The 14,302-nt window shown below is 35.6% G+C and overlaps 4 protein-coding genes and 1 long non-coding RNA gene across 6 annotated transcripts; 2 read left to right on the forward strand and 3 right to left on the reverse strand.

The window, feature by feature from the left end:
• Positions 1-241: 241 nt before the first annotated feature.
• Positions 242-3,447, forward strand: LOC110842514 (pyroglutamyl-peptidase 1). The gene is made up of 10 exons (XM_022088267.2): positions 242-421; positions 587-835; positions 911-1,036; positions 1,132-1,271; positions 1,369-1,467; positions 1,620-1,671; positions 1,775-1,856; positions 1,956-2,001; positions 2,082-2,115; positions 2,202-3,447. Exons 2-10 carry the CDS (start codon positions 814-816, stop codon positions 2,351-2,353), a joined length of 753 nt encoding a protein of 250 aa, XP_021943959.1. The 5' UTR covers positions 242-421; positions 587-813; the 3' UTR covers positions 2,354-3,447.
• A 5-nt stretch (positions 3,448-3,452) lies between these two features.
• Positions 3,453-7,737, reverse strand: LOC110842512. The gene is made up of 17 exons (XM_022088265.2): positions 7,583-7,737; positions 7,435-7,464; positions 7,124-7,316; positions 6,853-7,026; positions 6,637-6,788; positions 6,526-6,573; positions 6,445-6,463; positions 6,298-6,385; positions 6,009-6,230; positions 5,729-5,938; positions 5,285-5,647; positions 4,959-5,183; positions 4,767-4,879; positions 4,472-4,705; positions 4,322-4,390; positions 3,852-4,263; positions 3,453-3,773 (listed from the first exon to the last, which is right to left on the reverse strand). The coding sequence occupies exons 1-17, from the start codon at positions 7,701-7,703 to the stop codon at positions 3,567-3,569; spliced, it is 2,880 nt and encodes a 959-aa protein (XP_021943957.1). The 5' UTR covers positions 7,704-7,737; the 3' UTR covers positions 3,453-3,566.
• Positions 6,091-6,674, forward strand: LOC118438431. The gene is made up of 3 exons (XR_004836789.1): positions 6,091-6,232; positions 6,308-6,420; positions 6,534-6,674. It is a non-coding gene; the product is annotated as an uncharacterized LOC118438431 (long non-coding RNA).
• Positions 7,738-7,751: 14 nt separating the features above from the next.
• On the reverse strand, positions 7,752-11,389 carry LOC110842515 (frataxin homolog, mitochondrial). 2 transcript variants are annotated; one of them, XM_022088269.2, is made up of 4 exons: positions 10,987-11,388; positions 10,519-10,883; positions 10,294-10,405; positions 7,752-8,045 (listed from the first exon to the last, which is right to left on the reverse strand). In XM_022088269.2, exons 2-4 carry the CDS (start codon positions 10,860-10,862, stop codon positions 7,800-7,802), a joined length of 702 nt encoding a protein of 233 aa, XP_021943961.1. In that variant the 5' UTR covers positions 10,863-10,883; positions 10,987-11,388; the 3' UTR covers positions 7,752-7,799. The 2 variants fall into 2 exon arrangements, with proteins under 2 accessions (XP_021943961.1, XP_035714571.1); XM_035858678.1 differs by lacking the exon at positions 7,752-8,045 and adding an exon at positions 8,824-9,382 and having other exon boundaries at positions 10,987-11,389.
• Positions 11,390-11,407: 18 nt separating this feature from the next.
• LOC110842513 lies at positions 11,408-13,983 on the reverse strand. The gene is made up of 5 exons (XM_022088266.2): positions 13,706-13,983; positions 12,615-13,611; positions 12,387-12,547; positions 11,950-12,176; positions 11,408-11,857 (listed from the first exon to the last, which is right to left on the reverse strand). Exons 2-5 carry the CDS (start codon positions 13,542-13,544, stop codon positions 11,445-11,447), a joined length of 1,731 nt encoding a protein of 576 aa, XP_021943958.1. The 5' UTR covers positions 13,545-13,611; positions 13,706-13,983; the 3' UTR covers positions 11,408-11,444.
• Between the last annotated feature and the right edge of the window lie 319 nt (positions 13,984-14,302).

The raw sequence follows: 14,302 nt of genomic DNA on the forward strand, positions 1-14,302 counted from the left end.
GTTGACAAAATGCAAAATTTGATGCAAACGCTCGATAATGCCAAAATAATAAGTTTCAGCCAGGAGATTTCCTAAGCCAAAACATCCAATTCAAACGACTATGAAAGCGTTGCATGAAATGGACTGCGAATCTGAGGATCAGGCTTGGAACAAAGTTGTTGCTGCTGCTGATATTTTTGCCTCGAGGCTCGACGACTTCTCTTTATTGCCATTTTTGTTGTTGGGCAAAAGTGGTGATCTGAGAATCTCTGCTGCGCAGCCCTCGTTTGTTGTCATCTCCAACCCAGCGAGAGAAGTGAACTTGCAAAAACAGATGATAATCAACAAAACGCACTTTTCACAGTTTCGGACTACTTTCAGCTGCTCCTCCTCATCTGCTAACAATACCATACACAACCTTCCACATTTTTAAGAAAGTCAGGTAAGAAAATCACTCCAATTAGTATTTAATGTTTGCAATACATGCAGAACTAGATGGTTGGTTATAGGATGTGTATGAATGGCTTGAATATTGTGTACAATTTCACTGAATCTCACTCATATAACAATACTAAATAAATTTTATATTTTGACATCTGTTTCGCAGGTTGACGAGTTGCATCAGTACCAACATAACACTGGACTGGGAGTCATAAGACTCAGGCGAAGAGGTGCAAACAGACTATTTTCGACACTTGGCTCTTCTGACTTTTTTTGGGTCAGCGACTCAGCGTCAGAAGCGCGACCAGGACAAACCTTTATTTGGTTTTTTCAGTCGTCCGTCGTGACAGAAAAGTGAGAACTTGCTTGGTTCCTGTTGTAAAGTTGACCACAATGAGATTTGAAGGGTCGGATGGTGAGATATTTTTTAAATTTGTTTTGAATAATTTAAGATAACAGGAGAGTAATAATATTCTTGTGTATTTTATAGATGTGATGCGATACATTCAACATCGCATTGGAAGCGATATGGACAACAATGGTATTAACATTCTGATCACAGGATTCGGACCTTTCAGAGAACACGTTGTGAATGCGTCGTGGCAATGTGTAGCAAGTAAGTTCATTTCAGAACATGCTTTCTAATATTAGTACTCACCTTCCTCAATTTTATTACCGAGATATAATGTTTGATGTTGCTGTGCCGTGCAGGGATTCCTGAAAAAGGGATAACGGTTCCATCCAATATCAATCCGGACACCCCAATTAATTTAATTCTGTACGAAATTCCTGTGGTGTATAAAAGTGTAGCTCGCATAGTTCCGCAATTATGGGCAAAACATTCGCCTGACGTGAGTTAATCTTAGGATATTAAATAAGTATATATCTATATCATATTTTGAAGATAATATTTAAGGACATGATTTTGTTTTGTTGGTTTACATTTAGCTGGTTATTCACGTTGGAGTGTCAGGGATTGCTAAAGCAATTACGATTGAACAGGCGGCGCACAATTGTGGGTATTCATCCACCGACATTGTGGACAGTGTAAGTGACATATAAAGTAAATTTGAGTCGTTGTAAACATATTTTACTTCCAAACAATGTTTAGAACGACAATGATCAACATATTTCTTTTATGCATACACATCAACGTTGGACTGTATAAGTTTAATACAATTAATACTTTGTATAATTAGATCCCGGATGGAAATGTTTGTGTCGTGGATGGATGTGATGTGATGGAATCTGGTAAGTGGTCATTGTAGACACTAAGCTGTTTTTTTGCAATAAATCTACACATGTACTTTAAACTGATTATTCGAAATTTATATATAATTACTTTAAATGCCAGGATTCGAAATGCGAGATGTAGTTAATCGTATTAATTGCACGGGTTCTGGGGTGCATGCTGAACTATCTTATGATCCTGGCAGGTAATATCAATATTAAAAATAAAATGAATTATACAGTCCATTAGTTGATAATGATTTTATGATAATAATGAACTAATTAGTTTGCGTCTCTTTTGATAGATATTTATGCGACTTCATTTACTACCAGTCGTTAAACATTAACAAGGTAAGGGGTACAGTAAGTGACTTATTCACTAATAATTCTTCATTAATCGTTAATATGAAAATGAATCATTAAATATAAAGGACAGAACTGCGTTCATCCATGTCCCACCGTTAGGTAAATAAATAAATGCATACCCTCAACCGGGTTATTTTGGAGAAGGGCATATGGTTCCTCTGAAATTAATGCTTTGGTATCATTAGGTAAACCATGGAGTGCTGAAGAAATGACGGATGCCATTCGCATTTGTATAACTGAGCTTTTGTACCAGCTACAAGAGCGAAAAGCATTATCTTTATCAACATCATCAAGAAGCAGCAATGAATCTTTCAATTTGGAACAAAATAGACTTTGATTTTCATGCTTTACTAACATCAAATAGTATTGCATGGTCTGTAAAATCGTTGTAATTGATCGTAACTTATATTTATTATTCGATTCTATAGTTTAATAATGACGTACAAGTGTGTATTAATAATGACCATTCTGTTTTGCGTTGATTTATAACTATTATATATAACAGTGCACATAATATAATATTAATATATGAATATGTAAAGCCTCCTGTCATGCGTGTGTAGATTTTATGACTTGCTAAAGAGGCAATGCAACAGAACAAACCCATCTTTTATGTTTGTATTATGATATTTTAACTAAAATGAAAAATTCATTTTTAGTAACAAGTTTATACAGTACGAAAAATACCAAAGTTCAGAAAGTCCGAAGATTTATAATATAGCGACAATGTGTATATATATAGTGGATTAGCGGGTGTATTGTTAACTATTTAGTGTAGTAAGAAATAATAAGACTTAAAGTTGGGTGGGATGTTGTATACACAAGCGACTAATAAATACTATAGATAGCTGGTTACCTTCAGTGCTACACAGTTCTTGCCTAAAAATGAAATATGTATGTATGAACAACAGGCATCAGTGAATATTTAGATTAAGGATTAATGAATTACTCGTAAATATTGATAGATGTGAACTAAATTCGCTTCATTAATCACTCGGGTAGTGTGTTAAGATTATTTTATATTTATGAAATAGGCAGACTAAAGGTTAATAAACGTTTACATGTGCTCATGATTTAAAGTGTATCATATATGTACCGTGTATGTAACTTGGCAAATGTATTATTGCCACTACAATACTGTAGATAGTTTGTAATATTTTGATATGGAACTAGAACCCTCATAAATTGTTAGAAAGAAAGTATTAGGACAGTGTTTGTTTTGAACTAATGTGATTCTGTTGTGAAGTTGGAGCTAAAATTGATAAACAAACAATGCGTCTGCTGGGATAGTGAAGTGCAACTAGTAATTTTCGCGTAGTAAGACGCTACCCATCTTATGCATTTAGACAAGTATGTTTAATTCCATCTGACATGCGACTATCAGTTGAGCCTATTATATAATAAGAATAATAAATACATACCAAAGAAGAACACCGTTGAACTGGAATGATAATGACCACTTGCATTTTTATTTTGCATCTATTTATTCTTCTGTATATGATGACTAATAATTTTATTGACATGGCGCAACGACTAGATCAAAATGTTTTTCATTGAAAAATCAATGCTTTTATATCATTAACCATTTTTAAGAGGTGAATTGACTTTTCATCATTGCAACTAAGCATTTCTTCCTCCGTAGATTGTTTAAACTCCCACCGTTTCTCCAACATTTTTGCAATCACTGATTTATGAAGACCGAGTTTACATTGGCGAATTGTTTGAACCCAGTCTAAGTTCTTAGAGTCCCACAAAATCTAGAATAACATAATTCACAACTCTTTTAGCATTTTGTACATATGTGATTTTGTATGTATGTATGTATGTAAGCAAACCTCATCAAAAGTCCTATACTTGTTTACGTAGTGGAAATCATGAATAATATTAACATTGGTAAAATGAGTACGAATCCGTGGAGCGATTTTTAGGAGATTCATGTTGAGTTTGATTACTTCAGGCATCGATTTGGAATTAGGAACGGAAGGAGTCTTGTCCTTAGATTTAACGGGTGGGTGAATCTTTCCACTTTTGACACCTTCCTTATTTCTCGTTCCAGTAATAACGGTTTGCAACATGGTTCCATGGCTCAGAATAAACCAATACATGGCACGCAGTGCAATTTGACCTTCGACATTTTCCATGAGAAAGTCGGCCTTCAAGTGAGAGATGTCGCACTCCATTGCAAAATCGGTCATAATGTCAGAACTAATTGTGGTTTTGTCGTGGTTTCCTTTTGTGTGTTTCATCCTGCGATAATAATTTATTTTAATTTGAATTATCTATACCAATATATTAATTTGATTACATTGATTCCATTTGAGTGATCAGCCTGTGAACAACTTGGTCAAAAACAGGATCATCGAGGTAGCAAAGCCTAAATAAGCAGATGGTACAAATATGTAAGCCTGATACTTAGCCTATGAAAAAACTAATTATTTTACGATAAATTTCCAACCTTTCAGCAACAGATAACAAGCAAGGGTCCAAATGATTTGATACAGAAGGAACTGGAGAGGGTTGTCTCTTATTAGTCGACCGACTCTTTTTATCGTTTTTAGCAGGAGGGACTTTAGACTCATTTTTCGGCAGGATTACTTCTTCTTCTTCAATGATTGAAGTGATAATTCCGGTTCCAAGATTGAGAAGCATGTACAATGCCGTAATCACAAAGTGAACTGGAACATTATTCCTGGAATAAATTGGAAGATTATTACCTATCAACTTCATGTTTATTAATTGAATTCCTTTACCTGACTGGAATAAATTTTCTGGGAATTAGATCATCCATCTCTTCGCAAACCATGAAAAATCCTCGGGGGATTATACTATTCACTTCCGTGACGCTGTTGAGCAATTCTATAACCTGTAAATATACATTTAGATATATAAATACATACTATGTGCATGGTCTGAAGATTAGACCATTAGATGAAAAAACCAACCCATTGGGTTAGAAGCTCTTCTTCTTTGTCAAGACCAACGTTTAAAGCGGTGCTGACTGAGCCTCGTCTAGTGGACGGTTTCTGATTAGATGAAGAGGTTGCGACATCAGCATTCGTGTTGATATCTTTCATAAGTGAAGGGGGATTTGCTGATGATGTAACAGTGTGCTTACCACACGGTTTGTTCACATTCTCTGATATGACTAATATCAAAGACTGCACGCACTAAATATTTGAAGGCAAATATAAATCAATTGTGTTGAAACAGATTGCATTTATTATTCCTTGATAATGTTAGTCAATAAATCATAAATAATAATCCATACCGTTTTCAAGACAGGTAGGAGCAAGTCTACTAAACTTTGGAACCAAACCGGCCGCTTTTTGCAATTCCATATTTGAGTCTTGTCCATAACACTCCAATCTTCTATTAATGAGAGAACGGGCCGATATACTTGTGGTAAGACATTCCAAGCCAACCCATGGGCAATGATATACAAGGCACACGCGGACGCAACATGATTTGGTAATGTTTTCGGAAGTCCATGGCAGTCTGGATCCATACAGGAAGTATTGTTACACCGAATGAATCCATGCCCTTCAAGCAGGAAATATCCAACAGGGGCAGATATTTTAGGAAATAGCGTGAGTATGAACGATCCAATGAAAACTTGATGCATTGTTACAACCTATAATAACACAGAATATATATAGTAACACTAGAGAATAATACGTGAATGTAAAGCAGTAGTTCACTCTAAGCACCTTACCTTATATACCAAGGGAAAGTTGATGGAAGGCAGGGCACATAACAATTTAAGGTTATAAAGTAAATCCCAGTCAGAATATTCCATTCCACTTGGATAAAACCTTGGACAGAGTAGGGAAATCACAGACATCCAGGATGGTTCGGTCAAATGCGTTTGAGATTTAGTTCGGCTGTCCATTAAACTGCACGATGATAGACCACGTCTGAAATTCTTTATAAAAACATTGCATGAGTGAATTTACAAATTCAACCTAGCAATTGTGAATATCTAAATTAATTACTTTGTAAAGGACTTCTAACGGACAGCCCACTGTCAGTAACGCCGATGCTAAACAGTGGCATTTCATGTGTATAGAAAATAGTATTTTTGAGCTTGAAGGATTCATTTGTCCACAAACGCTTGCCAAATCTGGAGATATGTAAAACAGAAGCTCTTCTACTCCACATAGCACATTCAGGATATCGACAACATATTGCGGAGTTGTAGCCTCAGTGGGTCTAATCTGTAAATTCAGTTTACACAAATACATAATACTATTTTTATCAAACTTGCGGTTAAAAAATGTGTACATTCATGTAGCGGGTTCCCAATATACCCAAAGAATCATTTACGATAATGGCCAAAATTCTTTGAGCAAGCTGTGGAGGCATAATGGACCTAGACCAGAGTCGTTGACAATAAAATTGTCACAAGTAATTCAATTCAATATTACTTACCACATGTCTCTTTGCATTCCTTGAAATTAAAGCAACAAGTTTTAATTCAATTCTCAAATTAAAATAAATTAACTTTATTACCTTTTAAGAAATACATCCACATGGGCACAACAGGACTTCCTCGTTCACCTTTTTTTACCGTAATACATAATAAAGATTATGACCCGTAAATGATTATAAACTAATGATCACCTTCATAATACGGTCGATGGCTCGAGAAACACTGAGATTGTTCGTCGTGAAGTATGAATGCTGTCAACAGATTTCCAAAAATTTGTAGCATTTGCTCGCTTAAAATTTCCGTCAAATTGCAAAAAATTTTGTATTCCGCTTTAAGCTTAGACCTAGAGAATTAGCATTTATTAGAGAAATTGTGAGTAAAATAAATTCAATTATTTAAAAAAGTACTTGTTATCTGCTTCCAACATCTCAAGAAACACCCAAATGTAATTTCTTATCATAATTGCGTTACTGGTTATTACGTACAAATTTTCTAATCGGCCAGTACTCGTGACTTCATCCATGCAGGCAATAATATGACTCCGGATTTTAGGAGTAGCTGCCAAAATAGCATTGATGAACCTATGTATTGCGAAACATTTACAATGATTACAATTTTTCACAAAGTGTGATATAGTAAGTACGTGATTTAAACTTTCAAGTTATTTAAATGTCTTACTGTTTAACAGTGAGCTCATCTCCGCGAAACGGCATTTTTCCTATTCGATCATTTTTAGTAACGTCTTTTTTAAAAACACCGTAGGCGTAAGGCTTGGGAATTTTATTCTTAGTTTCTCTCATAAAAGCATCCAGGTAAATATCAATTGCTGTCGTAATGTCAGAAAAGTCATGGGAAATCATCAAGGGATAATCTACAATTTTCATAAAACGTTATCAATAACAAATCCTCCAAGAAATCTAATATCATAATTGTATCTCGTAAATTACGAGTCGTAATAAGTAAAATGCAATATTGTTGTGCAACCTTACCCAGTATTCCTCCAGCCAAGTGACTGCAAACTATAGATTTAACATAACATAAACATGTACATATACATACGTGTAATGCATACAAATTTTAACATAAAAGTTAGATAATATATTAACAAAATTAACATAGTACACCTTTAATAATTACCTGTATCTGTCTCCAGCTCATCTTGTTGCAGACGATCTCGTTCCTGTCCTAAATTTTTGTCTACAAAATCGAGGAAATTCTTTTCGCCCAAAAATAAATCGGTGACTTTGAATGCAGCCATTGTGAAAGATTATTAGTCATCAAATTGTAACATATTACAATCTCCTTATCAATTTTACAAGCAGTGTATATTTGATGTCCTCAGATAAAATTTAGTTCATTTTGTTTGAATATTACAATATTTTGTAAAATCTACACTATTTAGCCCAACAATCTTGGGAATTTCCGCGTCAAGTAATTTATACAAGGAAACACCATCATGCCGATAAATCCACGTCTTATTAATATAATCGTAACGTTTAGGACCACTTGTTGGCGACGAGAGCCATATCTGACGATTTGGCGTTTGTTTATTAATAACATAGGTGCCGTGTTTTCCCAGTTTGATTGTTAAAACCCCACTCTGCAAGAGAATATCGAAAAAATCAAAAAAATCAATATTAATTATTTAATATCTTTGACCACCACTCCTTTAGGGTTGCTCCACGATGGTAATGAAGGTGATTCGAAATATCGAGTTTTTTTAAATCCTTCTAGTATGTGTTGGGGGACCCTAAAAGATGGTCAAAAACCGTTGTCCGCGATTTTTGAAAATTTCGGTGGGGGCGGTAGGAGGGGGAGTGGCTTTTGTTGAGATCCCACTTTTACGCGCCCGGTTTTGCACGTAGGGACTTCAAATTTTGCACACACATACCTTGGGAAAACCAAATTGCGGACCTTTTTTTCTTTTTTTGAAATAAGGTCTTGGTGACCGTGTGCAGGTCAAAATGCGCGATTCGTTATTTTGGTCTTAAAATGGTCATGTGGGGTGTCGTTGGAAAGCTAAGGACTGTACGAATGCTTCTGAATCACTTTCGCACCCATCTGACCTCAGCGGAAGGTCATAGCGCCGTTTTAAGGTCACAATAAATAATTATTTATTTTGCCTTTGTCATATTTGAATGTTTAGTGCTTAGGTACATACAAAATCTTTAAAATACGAAACATCGAGTCTACGATCTGTGGAATTGATGCACTGCAGTGTTATGAATCATTGTCATTTGTAGTTATCACGATTTCAGTTCGTCATTTTCGACATGAATTTTTTTTGCTTCATGGAATTGTTTTGTGTGAAATACTTGCATAACTATAATCATTCAAGCGTTTTGTACTCTATAAATTCACGAAAAATTTATTTTTGATGCATACAATTTTAAGTTTTTATTATATCTTGTATTTGTTTTTACGCATTTATTAATTACGAAATGTCAAGTATCAAATTGTTATTAATATATGCTGCACAAATTGATGTTTACGTTTATGACCTTTTGGAAAACGGCTTCTACTGCGTTCGAATTTACGCCATTTCAGTGTTGTCGTGATCAATCTTTTTCCCGCAATATAAAACCTACTAGGATACAGATGACGACATATATTGAACTTACACTCCACGGACTTCGGCATAAAATTTCTCGAAGCGATTTTTGCTTCTGACGAGTAGTATTGTCATCCCAATGTAGTACTAATTTCTATAATCAACTTGAATTAAATTTGTTAACTATACATTATTTACATAAATAGATTAATTGTTTATTTTCTATACTTGGGAACACATAACTAGCGCGTGTTTACAGTGTATTGCTTGAAGTCTTCACAAAACTCCACAGCTTTCGCCTCATTTTTTTCAGAACTCCAGGCTGACCGATATTTCGACGACATAACTTTCAGCTGTTTCAATGCTGTCTCTTATATCCTCGGCACCTGGCAAAATATTTTGTCATGTTTCTTAACCATGTCCATAGATTACCTGTCGAACTTAGTGCATGTACAATAATTTTCGTTTCTTACTCACACAGAAAACACAATTGATACTTTTTAGACGTTTCCCAATTAATAATTACGTAAAAACAAATACAAGAAAACTTACAATGCATAAAAAATAAATTTGTCATGAATTTGTTGAGTACAAAACGCTTGAATTTGAATGATGTGTACGAGTAGAGTATAGTTATGCAAGTATTTCGCATAAAACAATTCATGCAGGCAAAAAAATAACATGTCAAACTGAAATCGCGACAACTACAAATGACAACGATTCATAACACTGCAGTGCATCAATTCCACAGATCGTAGACTCGATGTTTCGTATTTTAAAAATTTTGTATGTACGTAAACACTACACATTCAAATATGACAAAGTCAAAATAAATAATTCTTTATTGTGACCTTAAAACGGGGCTATGACCTTCCGCTGAGGTCAGAGGGGTGCGTAACTGATTCAGAAGCATTCGTACAGTCCTTAGCTTTCCAACGACACCCCACATGACCATTTTAAGACCAATCTAACGAATCGCGCATTTTGACCTGCACACGGTCACCAAGACCTTATTTCAAAAAAAGAAAAAAAGGCCCGCAATTTGATTTTCCCAAGGTATGTGTGTGCAAAATTTGAAGTCCCTACGTGCAAAACCGGGCGCGTAAAAGTGGGATCTCAACAAAAGCCACTCCCCCTCCTACCGCCCCCACCGAAATTTTCAAAAATCGCGGACAACGGTTTTTGACCATCTTTTAGGGTCCCCCAACACATACTAGAAGGATTTCAAAAAACTCGATTTTTCGAATCACCTTCATTACCATATCTCGTGGAGCAACCCTTTAGATTTTTGACTTACGCTAAAAGACACATCACCATTATTTATGACGGGAGAACTTTCCAAGATTTCATCAAAGTAGGTGTACAACGCTTCCAGAGTCTCATCCGCAATGTCCTCATACACGTTTTGACTGCAAAGCAACAGAAATAATTACGTGACATTATACAAGTTGTGAATTATAGACAAGCAAAGAAAATGTGTATAAAATAAAATATAATAAAATCTGAATAAAATAAAAATTACTCTAGCTCTTCAGGAATCAAAGGTGTGGAGGCTTGACTTCCAAAATGGAGTAGATTAAAGCCTTTATATAAAAATCGTGTTTGATCGATACATAGTAATCGGGCATCACCAAGACACGTGTTGAGGCTTGATGATGAGCATTTAGCTTTTGTAGAATAATCACACAATTTTTCTCCATTCAAGAAAATCAGGCCTTTTCTACGATAGAAAGTACAAGGGCCAGAAGATTGGGCGAGTGGGGAACCGAACGGCGTTGTGTGTTGACACCGTGTGAAAAGACGTGTCGTGATGAGAAAAAATGGCCGGAACTCCAGAATAACTTGTCGAACAGGAAACGGGTGCATTATCACCAAGAGGAAGTAGAGCTAACAATTGGAAAATAATAATGTGCAGGTAATAAGTGCAGCAGTATCAGTTTCAAATTTTTGTACCGTGTGTGTAGTGAATCACTACTAAAGTGTAACTTACAAGTTGGCAGGTGATCAGCAAATCCAAAACCAAAGTTTTCACAAATCAAATATAGTTTGTAGAAGTAATTGTGCTCATTTACAAAAGAAGCTGTATTTATTATTACCGACCAATGGTTGGCTAATTTCACTTCATTTTAATGATCTTCGGTGTGAACATTTTTTAAAACCAGAAGGTAAAAAATAAAATGAACTTGCTCAAAGTCAGCGGCATAAAAAGCACGTCTCATGTCACTCATCATGAGTTTGCTCCGTGACTGATTGTGAGACTATGAATCGTAAGAGTAGTCTCATGAGATGAGACTCTCATCTCGTGAGACTAAAAAGACTAAAAACTATATATTTGTAATTAATAGAGTACATTTGTATGGTTCACTCATATGGGACATCCAAATGTACTCTTTCTTGGACAATCAACCAGCTAAAAATAACAATCACTTTTAATAAATCATAAAACAATTATACAATGCTTGATATAACATGACAGGAACTGGATTCAGCATCAGCAGCCCCATAACATGAGTTATGGTTATTCGAATTATTAGTTTGAATAGAATTACTAGAACTAGCTATCGACTCGTTGTCATCACCTTTAACACTATTGGAATTACTATTATTTATACTTTGAGATGATGGCTCTTCAATTACAGTTTCAACGTCATAGTCATTGTCACTAAAACTATTTTTTCTTTTTACTTCGCCAAGTTCTTCTTCGTCATATTCATAAATTTCTCGGCCGAGTCGTGCGTATATTCCTCGACTGTTGCTAAAAGTCCGATTGATTAAAAGATCATGTCCATAGTAAAAGTCTGGTGGGCAATGCATAACGAATTTTAGTTGAGCCAGGACGACCATTATTTCCGCAGAATTGGCTGTAATTGCAAATACAATTGCATTATGTATGTTTTGGATAGCTTTATGAAATATATATATATATATGAGTAAAAGTAAAAAAAATCAGTACCAGGTCGATAGTCAAGTAATGTGAATCGATAAGGTTCATCATCATCGTCATCATCATTCATTTCCGCGTCATGTTTTTCATCCTCCTCATTCTTTATTGAGTCAGGATAAGGTTCTCCATAGATAACATCTGCTGCTTCTTGCCGAGGTTTAGGTTCCGGTACAGGAATGATTCGTTTTAATAGTGTCAAGCTGGCACAGTCATCCATGGTTGGAACTTTGATGAATCTGTGGGAACCCAATGTCAAATGAAACTTCTTTCTTTGTTACTCTGTTCTCTCATCATGTCATTTAATTTCTGGCAGTAAAAGTTCTCTGTCGTTGTTGTATAGAATAATTTGCATATGTAAATACATATGGTAATATTACCATATCGTTTTACTCATTATTATACTCCCGCAAACAGTAATCCATGCAACAGTAATTGTATAGTCTCACCCATTAATTTGAAAAAATCTTTGTCTAGTCAAATCTGGATAAAGCGGTCCAACGAGGTCTTGCAATAAACATATGATATCTCCTTCATGGAAAAAGGTGTGGTCGTAATAAACAGAATCAGAAGTTGTTATCCCAGCAGTGTGTTCATATGATTTCATAGGCTGGAATACAAAAAAGAAAGAAAATAAACTTGATAATCTACATTTCAACTAAACGTAAAATTTGTACCTTGTTCAAACGCTTATATATGGCTCGTCTACCTCTTCCCTTTGGAGGTAAAGGTTTCAAAACCTGTTTCCTTATCCGTCGCTCCATCCTCATATCATCGGTTACTTGTTTTTTTGCAACAAGCTCCAACGCCGCAACCATCGCGGCCCGAACAGGTTTCCACTCATGTTCAGGGTCATCATCGTGATACCCGTCGTCATCGTCATCCGATTTTCTTGAGTCGTGGTCCCCATTATTGTCCTCGATTTTCTGCAACTGCAATCTTCTCATATCTTGGCGTTTATCACTTTCGTCTTCAGATTGATCCACGTCTCCCCCACCACGACTACTAACACCACCATGGCTTCGTAGTTTTCTTCTACTGTCGCTGGCACAAGACTCGTCCACATCATCCATATCCAATCCTTCTCCATTATCCGACTCTTCATCTATTTCAGCTTCCGCTGCCGCTTTTCTTCGCCCAAAGGCAGCTGGAGCAATTTTGATTCTTAGATATTGCTGTTTTGGTTTCAGAGTCTTTTTTGATTTGACTGCTTTCCTCTTCTTAGCCTTTTCTTTCTTGGGCTTATCTGATGTATCTGTGATTGTTAAACGGCTCTGCTTTAATATAGATTCCATTATACTACAACTGTACTCGTCTGGAGTGGTTGTGCTTGAAGATGCGATTGAAATGTTGTCATCCTCAATACATTTATCCAACTGGGGTGGAGATGCACCATCTCGAACTTCAATCATCGAAGAATTTCCATTGTTAACATGCTTATTTCCTCCTCCTACTAATTTTTCTAGCTGTAGCTGTTCAATTTTAAGGACAGGAATTCGAATTTCTTTCTCTAATTTAGGGGGAGGGTGGCTTATACTCAAAACGGGAGTATCTTCGTTCACTACTTCCTCAACATTGGCGTCCTCTTGGTGAATAGTGCCACTCATGTTTTTTAGTTGTGGGCTAGCAATGTCAAAGTGGGTTCCAGTTCAACAATTATGCAACCTCCTTGACCTAAGATTAACGACGAGGACAATATCATTATTAATTAACCCAAGTGACATAATGCATAATAAATAGTGAGGGTTTGATCAAGTTGCATACTTACCTTTGCTGACTATATAATAATAATTTGGGACACTTTGCTGAACGCGTAGTAAATGAAAAATCAGAAATAAATAACTAATGGCTAATCAATCATATAACATAAGCAAACAAAGGTTCATCCAGCGGTTTTCTATGTATACAAGTAAGTCAAGACTTTAAAGTGGACGCAGGAGTAACAGAGATTAGATTAATACGAATTAAACAAATTTAATTTTCGTAAGTACAATTTGTATTAGTGTCAGTCAGCAGAATGTAAGGTTCAGAGAAATGTTTATTTACGCCTGTTACCGGTTGGTGTTGAGTTGAGGAGTCTAGTCTCAACTTGAGAGTCTCAAGTTCCCTTCCTTGTTAGAGAAGAATTAAAAAACGTCTCAAACTGCCTCAATCCATACATAATTCATAATTCCAAGTGTTCTGAGAATTGTATGTCTTCAAAGGTCATCAACTACCCCACGGTCAAATAATTACTCAAATTATTATTTCGAGATAATTTTACAAACACATTCGATTAGAATGATATATTTAAATAATTTATGTATTTTTTAACTCCGCTTTTAATTAAAATTCTTACCTAACTAACGTGGTGTTTTCTACATAG

Source organism: Folsomia candida, unplaced genomic scaffold (assembly GCF_002217175.1).
Source record: "Folsomia candida strain VU population unplaced genomic scaffold, ASM221717v1 Fcan01_Sc001, whole genome shotgun sequence".
Lineage (NCBI taxonomy): Eukaryota > Metazoa > Arthropoda > Collembola > Entomobryomorpha > Isotomidae > Folsomia > Folsomia candida.

Coding starts and splice junctions, on each gene's coding strand:
- LOC110842512 (XM_022088265.2), bottom strand. CDS start 7,703: ATGGCTGCATTCAAAGTCACCGATTTATTTTTGGGCGAAAAGAATTTC. Junction 5,939..6,008: donor CGTTAGAAGTCCTTTACAAA/GTAATTAATTTA, acceptor GTTTTTATAAAG/AATTTCAGACGTGGTCTATC. Junction 3,774..3,851: donor AGTATAGGACTTTTGATGAG/GTTTGCTTACAT, acceptor ATGTTATTCTAG/ATTTTGTGGGACTCTAAGAA.
- LOC110842515 (XM_022088269.2), bottom strand. CDS start 10,862: ATGCACCCGTTTCCTGTTCGACAAGTTATTCTGGAGTTCCGGCCATTT. Junction 10,406..10,518: donor TTGATTCCTGAAGAGCTAGA/GTAATTTTTATT, acceptor GTTGCTTTGCAG/TCAAAACGTGTATGAGGACA. Junction 8,046..10,293: donor ATGGTGATGTGTCTTTTAGC/GTAAGTCAAAAA, acceptor ATTCTCTTGCAG/AGTGGGGTTTTAACAATCAA.
- LOC110842514 (XM_022088267.2), top strand. CDS start 814: ATGAGATTTGAAGGGTCGGATG. Junction 1,468..1,619: donor CCACCGACATTGTGGACAGT/GTAAGTGACATA, acceptor TTGTATAATTAG/ATCCCGGATGGAAATGTTTG. Junction 1,672..1,774: donor ATGTGATGTGATGGAATCTG/GTAAGTGGTCAT, acceptor TTTAAATGCCAG/GATTCGAAATGCGAGATGTA.
- LOC110842513 (XM_022088266.2), bottom strand. CDS start 13,544: ATGAGTGGCACTATTCACCAAGAGGACGCCAATGTTGAGGAAGTAGTG. Junction 12,177..12,386: donor AGATTTTTTCAAATTAATGG/GTGAGACTATAC, acceptor GGGTTCCCACAG/ATTCATCAAAGTTCCAACCA. Junction 11,858..11,949: donor ATTACTTGACTATCGACCTG/GTACTGATTTTT, acceptor TTGCAATTACAG/CCAATTCTGCGGAAATAATG.